This window comes from Acromyrmex echinatior, chromosome 10, assembly GCF_024713525.1.
Source record: "Acromyrmex echinatior isolate Ae372 chromosome 10, ASM2471352v2, whole genome shotgun sequence".
Lineage (NCBI taxonomy): Eukaryota > Metazoa > Arthropoda > Insecta > Hymenoptera > Formicidae > Acromyrmex > Acromyrmex echinatior.
Genome location: NC_141861.1, coordinates 11,351,431 through 11,370,689, shown reverse-complemented (window position 1 = coordinate 11,370,689; position 19,259 = coordinate 11,351,431). Strand labels below are relative to the sequence as shown.

At 34.4% G+C, this 19,259-nt stretch overlaps 2 protein-coding genes and 2 long non-coding RNA genes across 6 annotated transcripts in view; all 4 read left to right on the top strand.

Moving 5' to 3' along the window:
- LOC105150662 (uncharacterized) overlaps positions 1-19,259 on the top strand; it is a 202,638-nt gene that overhangs the window by 30,437 nt on the left and 152,942 nt on the right. The gene's annotated exons all lie outside the window — the stretch shown is intronic.
- Positions 1-19,259, top strand: part of LOC147908315 (uncharacterized) — a 45,463-nt gene that overhangs the window by 13,171 nt on the left and 13,033 nt on the right. The gene's annotated exons all lie outside the window — the stretch shown is intronic.
- On the top strand, positions 16,474-16,982 carry LOC147908317 (uncharacterized). The gene is made up of 2 exons (XM_087410676.1): positions 16,474-16,792; positions 16,870-16,982. Exons 1-2 carry the CDS (start codon positions 16,474-16,476, stop codon positions 16,926-16,928), a joined length of 378 nt encoding a protein of 125 aa, XP_087266802.1. The 3' UTR covers positions 16,929-16,982.
- LOC147908316 (uncharacterized) lies at positions 17,245-17,803 on the top strand. The gene is made up of 3 exons (XR_015546481.1): positions 17,245-17,335; positions 17,422-17,631; positions 17,709-17,803. It is a non-coding gene; the product is annotated as an uncharacterized LOC147908316 (long non-coding RNA).

The window sequence follows — 19,259 nt, the reverse complement described above, 5'->3', positions numbered from 1 at the left end:
CGCTTCTATGCCGAGTTCCTTTAAACTGTTTGTCATTTTTTCGTAAATATCCGGACAAAGTATGCCATTCTTTCTACGCAGAATCACACTCAACAATCGAATAGTTGGGCACAGAAATAACTATGCCTATCTACGCCAAGCTATGTAGTCCAATAGAATAAGAGTTTTCTCATGCAAAAATTGTAAGTTGACATTTCTTTACACGAAAATGTTCGGGAGGCTAGAAAAGAAATGTATATCAAAAATATAAATCTTTAAAAATTTAAATGGTTATATATTACCATGACAAGTAACTGATGTATTATTATTAAAAGTGCCAGTTCAAAGTGAACATACATATAAAATGTATCCTCAAAAATTTAAACTTTTAAAAATTTAAATGATTATCTGATGATATATTACCATGACAAGTAACTGATATATTATCTGATATGATGATAATAAAGGTGCCAGTTCAAAGTGAATATATATTAAGTATATCTTCAAAAATTTCAACTTTTAAAAATTTAAATGATAATGCAAGCATCACAAATGTATATATTTTCGATTCTTATCACATAACCTTCTATAAACTACAATTCATGCAAAGTACATGTCATGCAATTCATACAATTAGAAAAAATTGAAACATATGGTATATACATATAAATATCATATGCATATATATTATATTTAATAGTATATAACTAACTTATAATTATAATAAATATTGACCATACATTACATATTTATTTTAATTGCAACAGAATGAATTTTTAATATTCTATGAATATAAAGTTATATTCATATGGAGAGGCCATTCTTTATTTTAAGAATAAAAAATAAAGAATGGCCTCTCCATCGCCCATTCTCTATGAGGATGCAACCATATTTTCTTCGTCTCTCCGAACACAATAATATTTATTTCGATTGCAACAAAATGAATTTTTAATATTGTATGAACATAGTTTTTGTTTACTTAACGAGGAGGAGAAAAATCTTCTCATAGCCCCTCATCCTGAATGCTCCCGAAGGAGAACCTAACCGGATGAGAGGAAGACACCGGTTTCCTGATTGTGCAAGATTCGATAAGTCTGCATCCCTCCTATAAAAAAAGATAGCGGACATCATCGCCTACCTGCTAAAAAAAACTCCTATTCAGCATCTCCGCAAGACCACATTGGGCACATCTCGGAACTGCCTACCCGACATTTCCTCAGGGTGTACCCAAGTCGTGGAGTATACACTCACACCTCCATGATTCGGTATACTACTTAAAGCTAGAATACTATCCTATATTATTTTAAATACTTATCTTAAATATGTATATTATATATTTTTATACATGGTTGTCATTAAATCCCAGACAGACCCGAGATAAAAGAGCCTCTTCAGGGCCTGACGCTTCCACTCGGCTCGCTCTTTCTTGCACATGACGGCCTCGCAGAAATCTGTTCACGTAAATGTACAGAAAAATTCTGTTCTATTTCAAGAAAGTTATATGTAAAAGTTATTTTCAAACTTACTTAATCTGCTCGAAGAACAACATGTATATCCCTTGTGCTTCTTTGGGCCATTTTTTCTTGATAACTTGTAAGTCATTAAAGTAACACCATTCCGACTTTTTGTCTGCTCTCAACATACACGTGTAGTGACCACGATTCATTTCTTCGCTCTCGTGAAATATAGCGCTTATTATCTTGTACTTTTTTTTATTAATTGTGACAGTACGCGTCGGTATGGCGATAATCCGATTGTCGATAATTTTTTTAGAAGCATCGTTTAGAAAAGTGTATAAATGAGCTGTATTATTAAAACGGATAAAGTCAATTCGAGTATGGTTTTTTTTTCAGAACGGTACTCTTACATTCGTTACAATTGTCATTTACCATATCGTTTCCCATTTCGAAAATTCTAAATCAATCAAAGTTTGTAGAGTGACACCTTTTTTCCTTTTTAATGTCGACTGTATAGGTAATATTAGCAAACAACTCTTTTCCAGCATAATTACATTGTAATTACATTTGGCATTTGAACAAGATGTTACGTCCTTCAATTCAAATTCTAATACATCATTAATTTTGGAATACATCGACATTAGAATCGTGAAAAATTTCGAAACATCTTGTTGTATTCGTTCTTCGAAGCGTTCTCCGATAGATCTTCTAATTGCTAGAATATTGCAACACTTATTCTCAGCATACGCATAGATAGCATCAATCAATGCGTTTGATACTTTATTTTTCGGTATTTGTTGCCTGATACGTATGCAATGAAACGCACATTGCAATATTACATTAGCGTAACACGAAACATGATCGTCATTACAGAAACCGTATATTTTCCATGTAACTATACTTTTGGTTCCTCGCAACCATAATTCTACACGTCATCAATGATATTAGGTATAGCTCATCGACAGTCCGTGAATTTTCACAGCCTTTTTCTCGGATGAATGGATTTGTGGTAGCTGAGCTGTGAACACAGATCTCAGTCGATTATATTCTACAATGGCTTTCGAGTTTGCTTTAACGGATGCCGGATTAAAATTTATCCAATGTAGGCCTTCCAATGTGTTTACAAATCTACATAGGCTTGACCACTGAACACACTCCTAAATCCATTATTGCATTTTTACACGTAATTCCTTGACTTTTGTATGTAGTTATTCCATAACTGAGAGACAATGGAAATTGTTTCCGATGTATCACCATTTAGAAATACTTCGAATTTAATATCTATTAACTTTTGTTATTGTGATTTCTTTGTTATCCGAAATAACTATTTTAATGAAATCAATACGATTTCAACAGTTGCGATTAACTGCAACTACATTGCTTACGTTCCATTGCGATTAACTGCAACTACATTGCCTACGTTTCATTGATAAGTTCCAAAGTTATCAATGTTTCGTCAAATCATCACTTTAGCGCCAATTTTAATCGCTATTACTCTTTCAATGCCAACTGTTTCCGAAACTATGTCATCTTTGTCTTCCAAAATTTTGTTCACTCTTTTTTTCATTGCTGGAACACAATCGACATCATTTTCTACTATCAGTATCGTCAATTTCATCATCGTCAATTTTATCGAGCATTGCCGTGTTCAAAACCTTGCACAAATAACACGTGGGTAATAAATATATTGTATCAATCGGTAAATGATTCATATAAGTGCAAAGTTCATTCAATCTTTCGTCGCAACTATTTTCTTTGAAATGGATTTTTCTCGACTGAAGAACATTGATATCAGAATCCGTTACCAAATCTATTCGTATTTTAGAAAGTATAACACGATATGTGTTGTCGTATCTTCATCGCATATTAATCAAGAGTTCACCGTAATCGAACAATCTCCATAAATCAGATCCCATGGTACTTAAATATTTGAAAGTGAATTTCTGATCGAGACATTTTCACGAATGGAGATTGTTCTTTTACAAGGGGAAACTGCAGCAAGTCTCCAAACAGAATGTATTTTTTGTCAAAGAAATTATCTCTATTTATCGTATCAAAGATTTCACATAATCGTAGATTGATAAACATAAATGTCACATTCAAAATTATGGATACTTCATCGATTATAAATAATTCGACAGTCTTTAATTTGTCTCTCAAAGTTTTCAAAATCATGTCTGACACTTGCGTATATTTTGCCGTAGATTCATGACGGGTAGCTGAAACATTCTATCGTCAAGCTGTATTGAATGCTGCGATACCCGTGGGAGCAGATATGGTAGTCGCTTTTTTAAAATGTATTCTGATCCAACGTTTAATCGTTTCAATAAGAAAACTTTTTCCTGTACTACTCTACTTATAGTCGCAGAATCTGATTTTTATTTTGTAAAATTTGACATACTCTATCCAAGATTCTTTTCTGATCTTCATTCAATCGCGACATCATTTGCGATAAATCAATCGGGGCGTCAATCTTATCAAAATCTATCAGATCTTCTATCGCGTCGTCAGCTTCTATTGCAATCCAATTCATTGTCATCGAATTTGTCTCTATCTGCTATTTTTAGATCATTTTCGCGCTTCTCGATTAATTCAGCGCTCAAAAGCTGATTGTATTTTTTCGAGCTTTTCGTGATATTTCATCGCCTTCATCAAAGCAGACGCTAAATTCTTAAAGGCATTCATGTAAGTCTCGTATGCACCTTTGATTTTACTTAAATCTCTCCACGGTTTAAAGCAGCGAGTAAAAGTATTTTCCGGGTTCAGTAAACATTAATTCGATAATAGTTAATTAAGTAATACCTTTTTCGTTTTTTTAAAAATAAACCCGATACAAGTATATAACATTCGACTTCGTCATTTTTTGGCATCTGTCTCGTAATTTTCCAAAATCTGATAAAATTGTACAAATTCAATGATTCTAATTCCTTGGGTCTACTTCGATAATAATCATCAATGAGCAACGGACAATAAATATTTGTAGAATTTTTATCGAGAACTTTAATTTCATTAAATGTTTTAACTTTTTTGTTTCTCATCTCATTAACGTCAATCCATTTGACGATGGTATCACTGTCTGTATCATACAAGGAATTCCCTAGCAATGCATCCGCAGTTTCTAAAGCATCGCATTCTCTCTGCCATTTAATGAACGCATCGCAAAATTCCACAGTTTCGATGCCAAGGGCTTATTAGAATCTATCATAGCAAAATCTATATTGCATTTCTCCGACTTTGTCATATATTTTGTTAAGTACGAGTTTAAAAACTATGATTTTTCTCTAACAAATTGTATCTCCATATTCCCCTCCCAGGCTAATTTGATAGCCGGATTATAATCATTGATAAACCTTTCTGACTTCTTGCGAGGAAGATCGTACAATCTGCTCTTACTGCGTAAACTTTTTCTACCCACTATTGAAGTGATAATGTCTTTTAAAACGAAATTGTCAGTAACTGGCCGAAGAAAATCGAACCGACATTTTCTGTAAATATTCGTTTCGGTTTTTTTCGTACAATATCGCATGCAATATGAGTTATGTTTATGATTATGATCACTTATAACGTTTCGTACAACGTTGGCGAAACGTTTTCATCTCATCAGAATTTCGTTACGTATTTTCGAATAAATGCAACTTCTTCATCCGGCGATTTTCCTAGCACTGGAGCATCTTTTATCCAAATCATACAATGCACGTGTTGGATACTACTACTTTGATATTCTAGTCGCCAGAAATAGTGAATGACCTCTCCTATTGTGTTATCAGACGTACAAATAAAATCAATCATGGCTTTAAATTTTATACACATGAATCTAGATGTACTTACAGGCGATTAATTCGCTAATGCTCTACTTCTATTTGTCAGGATTCATGTCTCATAAATATTCCCAAATCGGACTATGTCTATTCATTAGGACTCAATGTTTAAAACCACGTCGCCGGATTATAATGCAGTGTCATGCATTTGACATTATTGGACGGTTGTCGCCAAAATTGAATCGTATTTCTCAGTTTTGCAAAAATAATCATTCAATTCGATTCCAATTGTTCGTTTTTCAATTCATTCAAGTATCTACAACAATGTATCTCTCTCGTGAGTTAGCATCCAGAATACGAGGGCAAGGTGAAAAGTAACCGACCTCAACATGAAAACATGAACTATGTACAAAGTTTTTAGTTAAGTACCAAGTGTTATATATCAAATTACTCGTATTAAAAATATCTATAATTTATACTTTGACCACTTTTCTGAACAATTCATAGCTAAAAAGTTAGAGTCAAAAATATGTTAGCGCTTTTTTTCAAATCTGCCGCAGCAACTTATAAGCCTACCGAGCCTATGCTAACCTGTGGAGAAAAATGATTAAGGCAGAAATTGTAGCCGCCTTTAATGTGAGCAATATGATATATAACACTTGAATATATACCGAAAAGAAGTTTGACTTTGATGGCGGCATCTTCAACAAGTACTTTTTTTCTTAAATTTTCGTTTTTTGCTTTTTTTCTTCTTATGGTTTTTTTGGCTATAACTTTTTAGTTGTGAATTGTTTAGCAAAGTGGTCAAAGGAGAAATTATAGATATTTTCAATGCGAGTAATTTGATATATAACACTTGGTACTTAACTGAAAACTACGTTCATGTTCATGTTTGTTGAGGTCGGTTACTTTTCACCTTGCCCTCGTATAATAGATACCATTTTTCGATAGTTATCATTGAGAAGAAAGAACAGATATTCTAGATTTAACTTGAATCTACTGTGTTTCGACATCAATCGTGTTCTGACAAATAAATAATCCGGCAATGCAAAATTTCTATCTTCCCGTTGTTCATTGACACCCTCGGGATATAAATCAGGGAAACACATGACATCTAGATATTTATAACAATTATCCATTGGAACATCTTCAATTTTCAATATTCGATAAACCTTGAATGCAGATTTGTTATCGATTCTTTTCACGTGCATTGAATATATTGTATACTGATCATTAATACCCAAATCTTTAGTGATTTGCGGAAAGATTTGAGGAAAGCCTTATGTTTTAAAACGGCTTAATCATTATCTTTTAACGGCTCATTATTATCTTTGTTGCACAGTGTTCTCAAACACCTCGATTATTTCATCACTGTTGCTTCATCGACGATCCGATATTCTGTTTCTTGCAACTTATCATTTATAAGATCGTCAGACGACAGCTGGAAGACGAATTTCCGAGTAATGAGGATTATGATCTTTCAAGCATTATAAAGCTTTATACACTTTATTAATATCCACCAAATTTTTCCAAATGACTTTAGACTTTTTGGGTATATCTCGAACGAGGATGTGCAACTCGTGATTCAAATTTATAAAATCTTCCGGAGGACATATCTTATCTAATGGTTCTTGTAAAGGCAGAGGCAAATAAAATGTTCTACCTTTTACTTTGCGGATCATTTGTCTGTGAGGCATATGTTTGAAACATAACCCATCATTTGCTTTACTTGAAAGCTGCTCACTCTCTTGATTAACATTTTTTCGTAATCATTGAAATCCGATAAAACATTTGGTAATGGTTTCACGGCAAGATTATTCAAAATGCAAGCAGGAGGCAACACGCCTCTGTGAAATTTGTTCAAACAAAGCTTACAAATGAATCTAGTATCGGTATTATGTTCTGTTACGTAAGCCATCAGATCTTTTCAAAAATTCTCCATCCACTGTTTTCCTCAACTTCTCAAGCTTAGAATGTCTCTGCTTACACATAATTTTTTGCATGAGATACAAGGGAGACATGATAGATCCAACAATCGCTTTTTCATAACCTTTCATAATTTTAAACGTTTTGTTTTGCGAGAAAATCTTTTCTTCATTCAAACTAACATCCGTTAAATTTCTTGGATAACATCTTGCTTTATTCTTTAAATCATTGGAAATTTCAAGCAATTTATCCATATTGACGAATCTCAAAGCTGAAAACAACTTTTTATAATTGCCTATCAATTTGCAGACATTTTTTCGAATATTCTTCATGTAAGGAAAATGAGGCAATAAAGTGCTTATCGTTGCAATGTTTGACTTGTACAGATTAGGATTTGCTTAGCATTCCGGAGGATGTCTTAATGGTACTCGCATGTGAAACGGAACAATTTCTGAGCCGAGCCATTTAGCATTCTTCAAAGTACCTTCATCGAACTGTTCCAAAAGTTCAACAAACTTTTCCATGGAAATATCACTTATGTAACATTTATTCTCATCATAGTGCCACATTTTATTTTTTTACCATTGTTATCCATTAACGGCAAAACATTAATCACTGCGTGAGGAGAGCATTGTCCCGTTATAAGTGATTGCTCAAACTTTTTCCTTTGCTCATAAGCAGTTTCATAAAAGTACGCTTCAAAAAACGAAGTATGTTTGAATGAACCACAAAGAGCTCTAATTCGATCGAATGAATATTTCAAAGTCTTATATTCATTGAATTGCAATAGCGCAGCTTCAGCAGCATTCTTCAAATACGAAAACACTTTTCTTGCTGCACTGATGATTTTTTTGCTATTACGCACCACTTGAACATATTGACTTCCAATCGAGCACATTACCGGCGGTTTATTAATTTTCGTTGACAGTCGAATATATAAGTCTGAGTGTTTTGGAAAGTTGAAACACTTTTGCCAAGACTGAACAATTGAATTTTTCCTTCAATCTCTTGATCGTCTTCCATCTTTGTATGATAGACTTTGTACTTCTCGCCATGTTTTACGTTGCACTTTTTGTTGTATAATTTCTTTAAATCGGAATATTTTTGTTGGCGATCTCTCATATTTTTCTCTGTGAGAAAAAGCATTTTTTTTTTATTCGTTTCGAACGCTGTTCTTTAGTTTCCTTGCTACGTGCAAGTCTTTTTCTCAGTGCATCCGCCTCTCGTCTTTTCAATATCTTCAACGGCAATAGCATTAATGGAGCGGTTAGATTATAGAGGTACGGAGAATGAGTTATTGTTTGTCTTGCAAACATTGTGGACAAATGAGGTCTTAGCAAAGATCGATCATACGTCACGATGCAAGGATTTATGCCGAACAAAATCGATGTAACAATCGTAACCATAGGACCACAATTATATCCGTCGTCTTGCGACTGAACTTCAGGAAATATTATTGGATTATTCTGAAAGTCATGAAAGGAAAATAATCTGTCCACAAAAACTCGAATTTCTCCATTCAAATTTTGTATATTAGCATTACGGCTACTTTCATGAGAATCATATATAATAACAATTTTTGTGTCGTAATGACAAGCAATCCAATGCCCACCACTGAAATCGATGTGCAGTATTTGCAAATGCTTCTTCTTCGAATTATCGAGTGGAACAATCCGGTCGGGAAATTTGCAAAATTAAATACTCTGACTATGCAAAATAATTCTCTGATTTATGCGCTACTATTTCCAAGCATTTTCGATTTTTGCGCTACAATCCTTAAGGCACTTCCCTCTTGGAACAAAAGTATTGGACACTTACGGCAGTGAGCTTCCAAAATAATCAATAATACGATGATTTAAGAAATCAACCAAAAAAACTTCCATCTCTATATCAAAGATAGTGTTAAAATCGAAAAGACGAAGAAAATATGATTGCATTCTCAAGAGAATGGGCGATGAAGGAACTCATTCTTTATTTTCAGTGTATTCATATCAATCTGCATGACTCAGATTTTGACGGGCCATGAGTACTTTGAGGCCTACCTTTTTGAGATACAACGTACATGTCACCGATTTGCGCATTATCATACGACTGCGGATACGGCGATGCACACGCTGCTGTTTTGCCCATCTTGGGCAGTGGAGAGGACGTCACTTTTTGAGCTGTTGGGACTCAATGTCCTTGACAGGCTTTTTGACATACAGGCTCCATTGTCAGAGCTATGTGCTCCGCTGTGTGTTGGACGGCCCTCGCGAATTTCTGCGTCATGCGAAAGAAGGAGCAGGCCGAATGGGAGTGTCAGGCTCTGAGGCAAAGGGCTCTTTTAGCTTGGGTCTGTCCGGGATCTAATCATGTGTAAAAATGTATTTGTAATGTACATATTTAGAATAATATTTAATATAATATAGGATAGGATTCTAGCTTTAAGTAGTATACCGGACCATGGAGGTAAGAGCGTATACTCCACGACTTGGATGCACCCTGATGAAATGCCGAGTAGGCGATTCCGAGATGTGCCCAATGTGGTTTTGCGGAGATGCTGAATAGAAGGAGTTTTTTTAGCAGATAGGCGATGATGTCCGTTGTCCTTCCTTATAAGAGGGGCGCAGATTTCATCGAATTCTGCACAATTAGGAGACCGGCTCTTGGGTGTCTTCTTCTCCAATTAGATTCTCCTTCGGGAGCATCCCGGTTAAGGAGCTATGTGAATATTTTTCTCCTCCTCGTAAACAAAAGAAAAATATATATTCATACAACATTAAAAATTCATTCTGTTGCAATTGAAATAAATATTAAAGATATAAATATTAATTGTGTTAAAATCAAAGAGGCGGAAAATATGGTTGCGTTCTCACAAGAATAGGCGATGAAGGAGGTCATTCTTTATTTTAAGTATATATTCATAATGACACGCGCTATATCAACTGGGACGTAATGTCAGCTGTATAACGACGGGTTGCGATAATGACCATCAGTACACATCCACTAGCAGTCTACATATTTTTTTATCTCTTTATCAACCAGTTTAAAATCGATCTATTTTAAATATATACTTGTCACTTTGTAATTATAACATTGAGAATGGCTTAATCGGGCTCGAAACGCCGTTTGTTATTTTTAATTTGTTTTAGTTTTTTATAATTATATGCAAACTTTGGATAACCTTTTCATCATATTTAGATAACTTTTACTTAATTTTATTCCTTTTTTCAATCTGTTACTTATTAACATAGACCTGCGGCATACGATACTTGTCTTCCCATTACATTTCCTGCAACCTTCGAAAGGTTAAGCAGTCACCCATCTCACGTTAAGAAGTTATTAAAAATTAAATAGGTAATTCAACTCCGATGATCGTGATATATATAGTCAAGATAATGACCCTTAGTGATCATCGAAGGACAATTCACCTCCGATGATCTTGACCCTCTCACACATTATGAAGATCATCACACCGAACAATCTTCAGAAAATTGTAGCAGTCACCTATCACGCATTACAAAGCTATCTAAAAAAATTAAAACCCTTTATTCATATTATTAAAGTCACGACCCTGAATGACTATTAGACACTTTCAATAGGCGACATTGAAAAGCTCTTAAAATTAAAATATAATATATATATTCATCTTCGACTCTGACCCTCTCACACATTATGAAAGTCAGCACTTCGGAAGGTTGTAGCAGTCACCCATAACGCGTTACGAAATTATACAAAAAAATTAATACGACTTTGATTCACATTGTCAAAATCACGACCCTGAGTGACCATCGGACACTCAGCAGACGAGGATGAGAGAGGACGAAAGAGAGTGAGATAGAGCGGTAAAGATGGGAGATGATGAAGGTGGGTGGTGGGGGAAGAGGAAGGGAGGAGGGAGGAGTGGAATTGGTCGAAGTTAGGGAAGGTGCGAGTGAAAGATGAGAGATGCATGTGACTGCGAACAGAGAAGAAGAAGAAAAAGACGTTACTTCATTTTTCACAGAAATCATCTTTTCGATCATTGTATGTTCAGAACAATTTGACCGATTTTTGTTTCTTTTGACTCAAATTATTCTTGACGATGCCGCCTTTCAGGATATGTTACATGCGATTCAAAATTTTTTATATTTTAATAGTCCCTAAAAATGGACTTTGGTAACTCAGGATAAGAGACTTGTAGTGTCTTTCTTTTTAACATGGCCGGAGACATTACCGCGTCTCCTGATGTTTGAGACTCGCAACTCGTGTGGGAAATATTCGAAAAAAATTCGAATAGTTACAAAAGCAGAATTTTTCTTACAACGAAAGATGTCGATTGTATGGAAAAAAGTTCAGTATGAAAAATGTGAGTATTCAAAATATTTACAAAATGAGACGTGGAACTTAAGATTGGTCTATTAATTAAGTAGAAAAAAAATAAAAACTAAAAGGCCTTTTCTTCATTTGCTCTCTGTTCATCGAAATTGAAACGCAGAATTTTGAAATTTTCATAAAATGTAGCCTTCATGATGAGGAAAAAATCTAGCCCTGAACGAGTCCGAAATGTTCATTAGTTTTTGCAAAAAGCCATTTGTTCAGTAAAAACTTGTCTGCGGAAAACTTAATTTCTTCTTCTTTGAGCAGTCGCACAGCAATTTGCAGAGGTGATTTTTCTTCTTCAAGAGTTGCACTATCAAGTACACTTAGTAACAAAACAATTTTTTACAATTAAACTATTTTAAAATAATTTTGTAAAGTCAGTATCTTTTTTTCGTATAAAAAATAGAATAATTTCATTAATATGCATCACATCATATAGCCGTGTGAAGCATTCGACAGCTGATATTTTCCTATGAATTAAAAAAAAAGCCGATTAGCCGAGAAGCTAAGATAACAATTTTTGTTCAAAAAATCACTGTGGCTCTAATTTTTAAGATTAAGAGTTCCGCCAGCAACAATTTGTCAAAAAAGATTTGAATATTCTGTTGAAAAATTCTCAAATTTTTTGCTGTCGAAAAAGTTTGTTTAAAACCATTGAAAAATTGAGGAATGAGCGAGACAGCGACGGGCGGAATGGGGGAAGCCTGTGCGCGGTCGAGTGGAGATAGATCGATCGGCGATTACCTGATTGCATTAAAATGTGCTTAACTTACATTTTCTCAGCAATAAATTGATGTAAAATCATGAGTAATAATGTTGGCACTGTTGGCAGCCATGAAGCGTCAAAACAAATCTGCTCCATTCCACGCGCCGTGTAGCCTAGACGGGTCTGTCTGGAAAAAGGGAGTGCTCTGATTGGTCAGTGACGCGAAGGTGGGGGGGGTATTTAAATAGCGCATATTGATTAGCTCGCTCCATGGCTGCTCACGCTATGATTGGTTAGCTCCATGGCTGCCCACGCTACAATTGGTGAGGGAGAGATCGCATTGAGAGAGAGAGAGAGAAAGAGAGAGAGAGAGAGAGAGAGAGAGAGAGAGAGAGAGAGAGAGAGAGAGAGAGAGAGAGAGAGAGAGAGAGACAGTGAGTGAGTGAGTGAAAATGTAAAGCTGTCAAGTCCAACAAAAGGATAGGTAGTGGGAAAAATCGAGAGAAATACTCCCTGAGTTTTTTGCCGGGTAGGGAGGGAGGAAGAGGCGGAAAGGTATAAGCATCGGAGATGAATGCACGTATAATTTATGACCCTTCGCTTTTTTCTCGCCTAGGCATCACGTCCGTCGATGTCGGATTAGACACATTGGAGAGAGTCTTACTTTATTACTTATTTATTTTTTATTATTTATGGTTATGCGAGTAATTTTTTTTGTCTGAAAGGAGAGGAAAAAAACAGGAAATTACAAGTTCGTGCCTCTTTGTAACAGATTTGAATTGATTTATCCGATTTTGTAAATACATTTTTTTTGTATAATACTTTATGTTAGCGTTAATCTTATTTAAAAAAAAGGATGAAATATTATATTAACCTAGTCCTGACAAAAAATATAAAAAAGAAGATGTCGGTTGGAAGAGAACGAATGATTAAGAAACAGATGAGAGTTTATGTTAGGAAAATGTATTTATTGATACATATTTTTTTTATAGGACATAATACATATGAGAATAATCTAAAAAAGGTTTTGAACCATCAAGCGAAAGATTCGCGATTCAAGGGAATTATAAGAAATTTCATTATGTAATGAAATTAATTCCAAAAATATTATATTAAAATACATACCAAGAAAAAAGTTAAATCATTATTTTATCTGTGTATATTGTGCTCTATTTCTCTATTTATCGTCATAATTTCCCCGTAGTTAATTAATTAATTTTATAATTTCCTGATTAATATAACTTATTGAAAGTTTCAGTTCAATTTCTTGAATTAAATACTGCATACACTTGTTAATTATTACGCATTATCGGTTAAAGATTCTAATTATTTTAAATGCGCGTCGACACATTTCACAATGTTTTGCAGGCCGAGAAAAGTAGTCTTTTGAATTATAATACAATAGCCACCGCGTAGGTTCTTCGTTTCTTCAATGGAAATACGAAATAAAATTTGACATAAGATGTGCGAAATCAATATTATTAGCGTATAAAGAAAACATATAAAACTGATAGAGATATTTTTTATGACAGAAATTCGTTTTCGCTTTGTTATCACTATTTAAATATTCGTTCATGCACCTCATATTATCTTGAAACTGTTTCCAACTCGGCGTCGAAATAAATACCGTCAGCATTGTTTTCAAGATGTTTTCTCAATTTCACAAGAGGCTTGAAGATCCCTCGTTCGTTCTTTGCAGATCCACATGAATCGTCTTCGTTTTGGAGTTGTTGAAACCATACGTTGTCGTAGATAACATATGAAATCGTATGTTTCTTTCCACGTCGTCATTACGCAACTTGAAAGAATCCGGGTTGGAGTATTTGCTCATCTGAATTATTAGAACTTTTGGGTTGGCCATTGTTCTTACTTCGCACCAAACGACATAATTAGTCCATGATAATAAAAACTAAGAAGTACAGTACTTGCTTGCTCATGAAGTTGGAGCTAGGATCGACGAGACTTGAATGAAACGGATTTGTGATGATACCGACGACATCATGTCCCCCTCTCCGATGTTACTTAATAAAAATTATTCTGTTATTTTTTTTGCGCGATGTATGAAAAGGAAAAGCAAAATAGACCTAGATTTTTTTATATTTTTTAATTTTTAAAATTAATAAAAATATTTGAAAGGGAGAGGTAAAACAAGAACGAACAAGAACGGACATGCTTATTTTATTTCGACTGTTGAGTTATATTAGGTGTTGGAATTAATTCGTAGCGTTTTTTTAATGAAAGAATGTTATTTATTTCACATGAGCATTAAAAAATACATTAATGAAAGTACTTCCCATCACTTTCTACTACTTTTGACCATCTTTCGGGCAGTGAATGAATACCGCGTCGGAAGAACTGTTCATCTTTAGATGAAATCCAGGAATCGAACCATTTTGTACAATCTTCGTAAGATGTGAACTTCTGCTCGCACAAGCTATGAGCTAATGATCGAAACAAGTGGTAGTCGCTAGGTGCAATATCAGGAGAATACGGCGGGTGCGGTAGCACTTCCCATTTAAGTGTTTCCAGGTATGTTTTTACCGGTTTTGCAACGTGTGGGCGAGCATTGTCGTGCAGCAAGATGACTTTATCGTGTCTTTCGAAGTATTCCGACCGTTTTTGCTTCATTGCACGGCTCAAGCGCATCAGTTGCCGTCGGTAGAGATCTCCAGTAACGGTTTCATGCGGTTTTAGCAGTTCGTAGTATATGACACCCTTCTGATCCCACCAAATACAGAGCAGGAGCTTTGAGCCATGGATATTGGGCTTTGCCACTGATGTTGATGGTTCGCCGGGCTTAACCCATGACTTTCTGCGCTTTGGATTGTCATAATGGATCCACTTTTCGTCACCGGTAACAATCCGATGCAAAAAACCTTTTCTTTTCTGCCGTTGAAGCAGCAGTTCGCACGTGAGAAAACGTCTCTCAATATCCCTTGGTTTCAATTCATATGGGACCCAATGTCCTTCCTTCTGGATCATGCCCAAACTTTTAAGACGTTTTCCTATTGTTGAGAAGTCAACTTCCAATGACGTAGATAATTCTTTAAGTGTTTGACATGAGTTTTCATTGAGCAGTGCCTGCAAATCGTTATCTTCAAATTTTTTCGGCTGACCAGGTCGCTCCTTGTCATCCAAGTCGAAATCACCAGCTTTAAAACGTGCAAACCACTTCCTACACGTTTGCTCAGCCAGAGCATGTTCACTATACACATCCACTAAAATACGATGAGCTTCAGCTGCACTTTTGTTCATATTAAAGTAATGAAAACTCCCCGCAAAAACACTTTATCTGGCACAAATTTTGACATATTCAATGAATTATACAGTATTGTTATTTATGATTTCAAGAAAGGTTATGTACGGCAAATGACGTCCTATGATAGATGTTTACAATGTATACAGAACTATAGGTAACAACGAAATAGTGTACTGCTTGTGCCATCTCTTGTAAAACGCTACGAATTAATTCCAACACCTAATAAAATTTATTAAAGAAAGGATTCTGTCCAAATTAACAAAAAAATTCTTTTAAATTGCTCTGTAAAACAAAAGTGATAGTCTCTCAAAGAAGACTGGCAGGACAGAGGTAAACAAGAGCGAACAGGAACATATAAGTTCGTTTTATGAACTTTACTTCGACTGATAAGTTATAAAAAGGTATTGAAGAAAGCATTCTGTTCAAATTAAAAAAAATTCTTTTAAATTATTCTGTAAAAAAAAAAAGAAAAGGGATAATCTTTCAAAGAAGACTGGAAGAGAGAAGTAAAGAACAAATAGAAACCTACAAGTTTTACTTTGACTATTGAGTTATAAAAAATATCGAAGAAAGGATTCTAAATTAACAAAAAATTCTTTTTAAATTACTTAGTAAGAAAGAAAGGGATAAACTTTCAGAGAAAACTGGAAGTAAGAGATAAACAAGAACGAACAGGAGCGTACAAATTTGATATCCAGTCTGTTGCACTTTATAAAAATTATTGGAAAATGGAATATGCCTTGACAAAAGAGTAAAGTTTTGTAGATTACACGATAAGGAAAAAAGATAATTTAACTTAGAAACGGGTTTAGCAAGTAAAAAATAATCGACATTCTAAGTAAGAATATTTACAAAAAAAAGTATGAAGAATCTTAATTGCTATCTAAACAAACTTAGGAAGAAGAGGTAAGGAAACTCCTTTTTGAGCGTATTTTCGAGTGAATAAATAGTGCGTAAGTTGGAAATTTTACTCTAGTTTTATTTCTACCTCGTCGTCAAGCTGTTTTGATTTTTCGAGAGCATATTTTTCAGTGAGTTTTGTTGCAAATGCAGAGAATGGCGCTTCGTGATTTATTCTCAAAATTTATAGTCGCTTGCGATCTTAATAAAAAATTGATTGTAAGTGACTATTTATTGAAATTATCAGACAATAGCGAAAACAATTATAAAGTTTTTGAAAAATTTACGCAAGAGTGCTCCAGTATGCTACTATGTATTATGCATAAACTGGGGCACTGTGATGAAGTGATGACGCGAGTAATCTTGCGTCATATAGAAGTGCGCGAAAGTTTTAATCATGAGAAAGATGACGCCGATGGGCATATTAGCGATTTTCATCGGAGAATCATCAGTAATACAGGAGCAGGTAAGCTCTGTCAAAATAAAATTATGCATTTAAAAAGATTTATTATTATTAATTAAATTATAATATTTATTTTATAGCATCAAATCGTCAATTGGTGTGCGTTAATCCTATGGAATACGTGCGATACGGTTTTTGAGTCTGTGGCGACGATGACGCCATGCGGAGAATGAAGACAAAGTTGTTGCTGCACGTAAATTGAAAAAATAAAAATATTGATCAAATGCTGGAAATTTCCTTTATTAAAATATTTTTTATTTTTTTCTAAGAAGAGCGCGAATCGAACCGCCGAATAATACGACGTTTCCGCCGCTATCCAATGTACAACGTGTCCCTCTCATCGAAATAGGTAAGACGATTTTTAAAAATATTCTATTGTAAAATATAGTTCATATAATATAATATTACTGTAATAAAAAAAAATTTCATCATCTAAAACATTTCTAGATGATGATGATAATGATGATGATGATGATGATATTGACAAATATGATAATATTGGAGATTCAATCGAGGAACTCATCAATGCCATTATTTCTATGTCACGTAAGTTTAAAAAAATCAATTAGCGAAACATAGGGTTAGTTCCGAAAAAAATAGCAGTAAAAACTTTCTAACACACGAAAATGAAGAAGAAGAAGAAAAAGAAGTCGAAAATAGATTGAATATTATCAACTGTGAGGACAATGAAGACGCAAGTGATATCAGTGAAAATGAGGCAAATAAAGATATTGCCGATGATGCTGCCGACAAGGAAATCGACGGTATGGTCAACAAAATTACGAAGACTTATTACGTGACGAAAGAAGTCACAGAAGAGGAGAGAGACAATTATGTTGAAGGTAATAATATTTTACTGTTTACGTTTAACCTGTTGTTTCGAGAAATTTTTCTTAAGTATACATTTTTTCTATCAAAGTTTCCTACTCATCGATTTTACCGCTGTCATCGGAATATTAGTGAGGCTTCTCCAACGAAAAAATCCTGGCTCACAATCATATGAAGCAGTCAAAGGTGAGTTACCTTACGCCACTGTTATTTTCTTAATCATTTTCTCGTTTCTTTCCAATCAACATCTTTTTTTTTATATTTTTGTCAGGACTAGGTTAATATAAGTTAATAAACTTTTACCCTTTTTTGAAATAAGACTAACGCTAACATAAGATACAAAAAAAATTTATTCATTTAACCGGGTAAATCAACTCAGTTCTGTTGCAAAGAGGCACGAACTTGTCCATTCCTGTTTTCTTCTTCTTCTTTCAGACAAAAAAAAATCAGTCGAACAGTCATAAATGATAGAAACTAAATAAATAAATAATAGAAAGTAATAAAGTAAGACTCTCTCTAATGCATCTAACCCGGTACGGACATGATGCTGAGGCGAAAAAAAGCGAAGGATCATAAATTATACCCGCATTCATCTCCGATGATTGTATCTTTTCTCCTCTTCCCCCGGAAAAAAACTCTCGGAGCCTATTTCCCTCGATTTTCCCTATCTCCGCTATTTTGTCAAACTTGGCAGCTTTACTCTCTCTCTCTCTCTCTCTCTCTCTCTCTCAACACGACCTCTCTCTCACCAATCGTAGGGAAGACAGTTGTGAAGCGAACCAATTATAGCGTGGGCAGTCATGAAACGAGCCAATCAACACGCGCCATTTAATTACCTCATTATCCCCACCCTTGCGTTATCGATCAGACCACTCCCTTTTTCCAGATAGACCCGTCTCGAGCCATACCCACAGCGTTAAGGGTGGAGTGGAGGAAGTTTGTTTTGACGCTCCATGGCTGTCCACATACTACTAACATGATTTTTTTTTTAATTTAGGGTAGCTCGACGAGATCTAAACAAATAACTTAACTAAATGTTTCGCGAAGCAATTGTAATCACAAAATTTTGAATTTTTCGTTTCTTGAATTTTTGTTTTCTTGGTTTATCACTACAAAATTACATTTGAGTATGGAGTGCATGTCAAACTAACAAATTTAAGCTACATAAGCTGTGATTATGTTTTCAATTCTAAAATGTGTCAGATTTTCACGATTCAGGCATTTCAATGTACGGAATTATTATAAAATGAAAAGTTTTAATTTTTTTCAAACGGTAATACACTCTTTCTCTCTCTCTCTCTCTCTCTCTCTATCTTACATATATGAATAACATTAAACAAGAATGTTTTATTCCGTAAACAATAAAATTTTGTATTTGTAATATTTGAAGGATCATGAAAAGTATTTACAGCGTGAGAGCAAAAAGTTTCGTACAAGGAAATTTTTTATAAAAAAAGTCTTATTTGTAGAAAAATAAACATTAATTAACAATTTTATACAATGAATATATTCTGTTCTAACATATACAAATGAGCTTCGTATTTCTGATTTTATAAGTTAAATTTCTCGATTGCACGAATGCTTTTTGAACATCCAAACAATGAAACTTTTAATTTTCGCTTATTTTTCAGGTGATATATTT

Bases quoted from the DNA above. Each gene is read 5' to 3' on its own strand.
- LOC147908317 (XM_087410676.1), top strand. From the start codon at position 16,474: ATGCAGAGAATGGCGCTTCGTGATTTATTCTCAAAATTTATAGTCGCT. The intron at 16,793-16,869 runs GTAAGCTCTGTC...TTTATTTTATAG, and splicing joins CATCAGTAATACAGGAGCAG to CATCAAATCGTCAATTGGTG.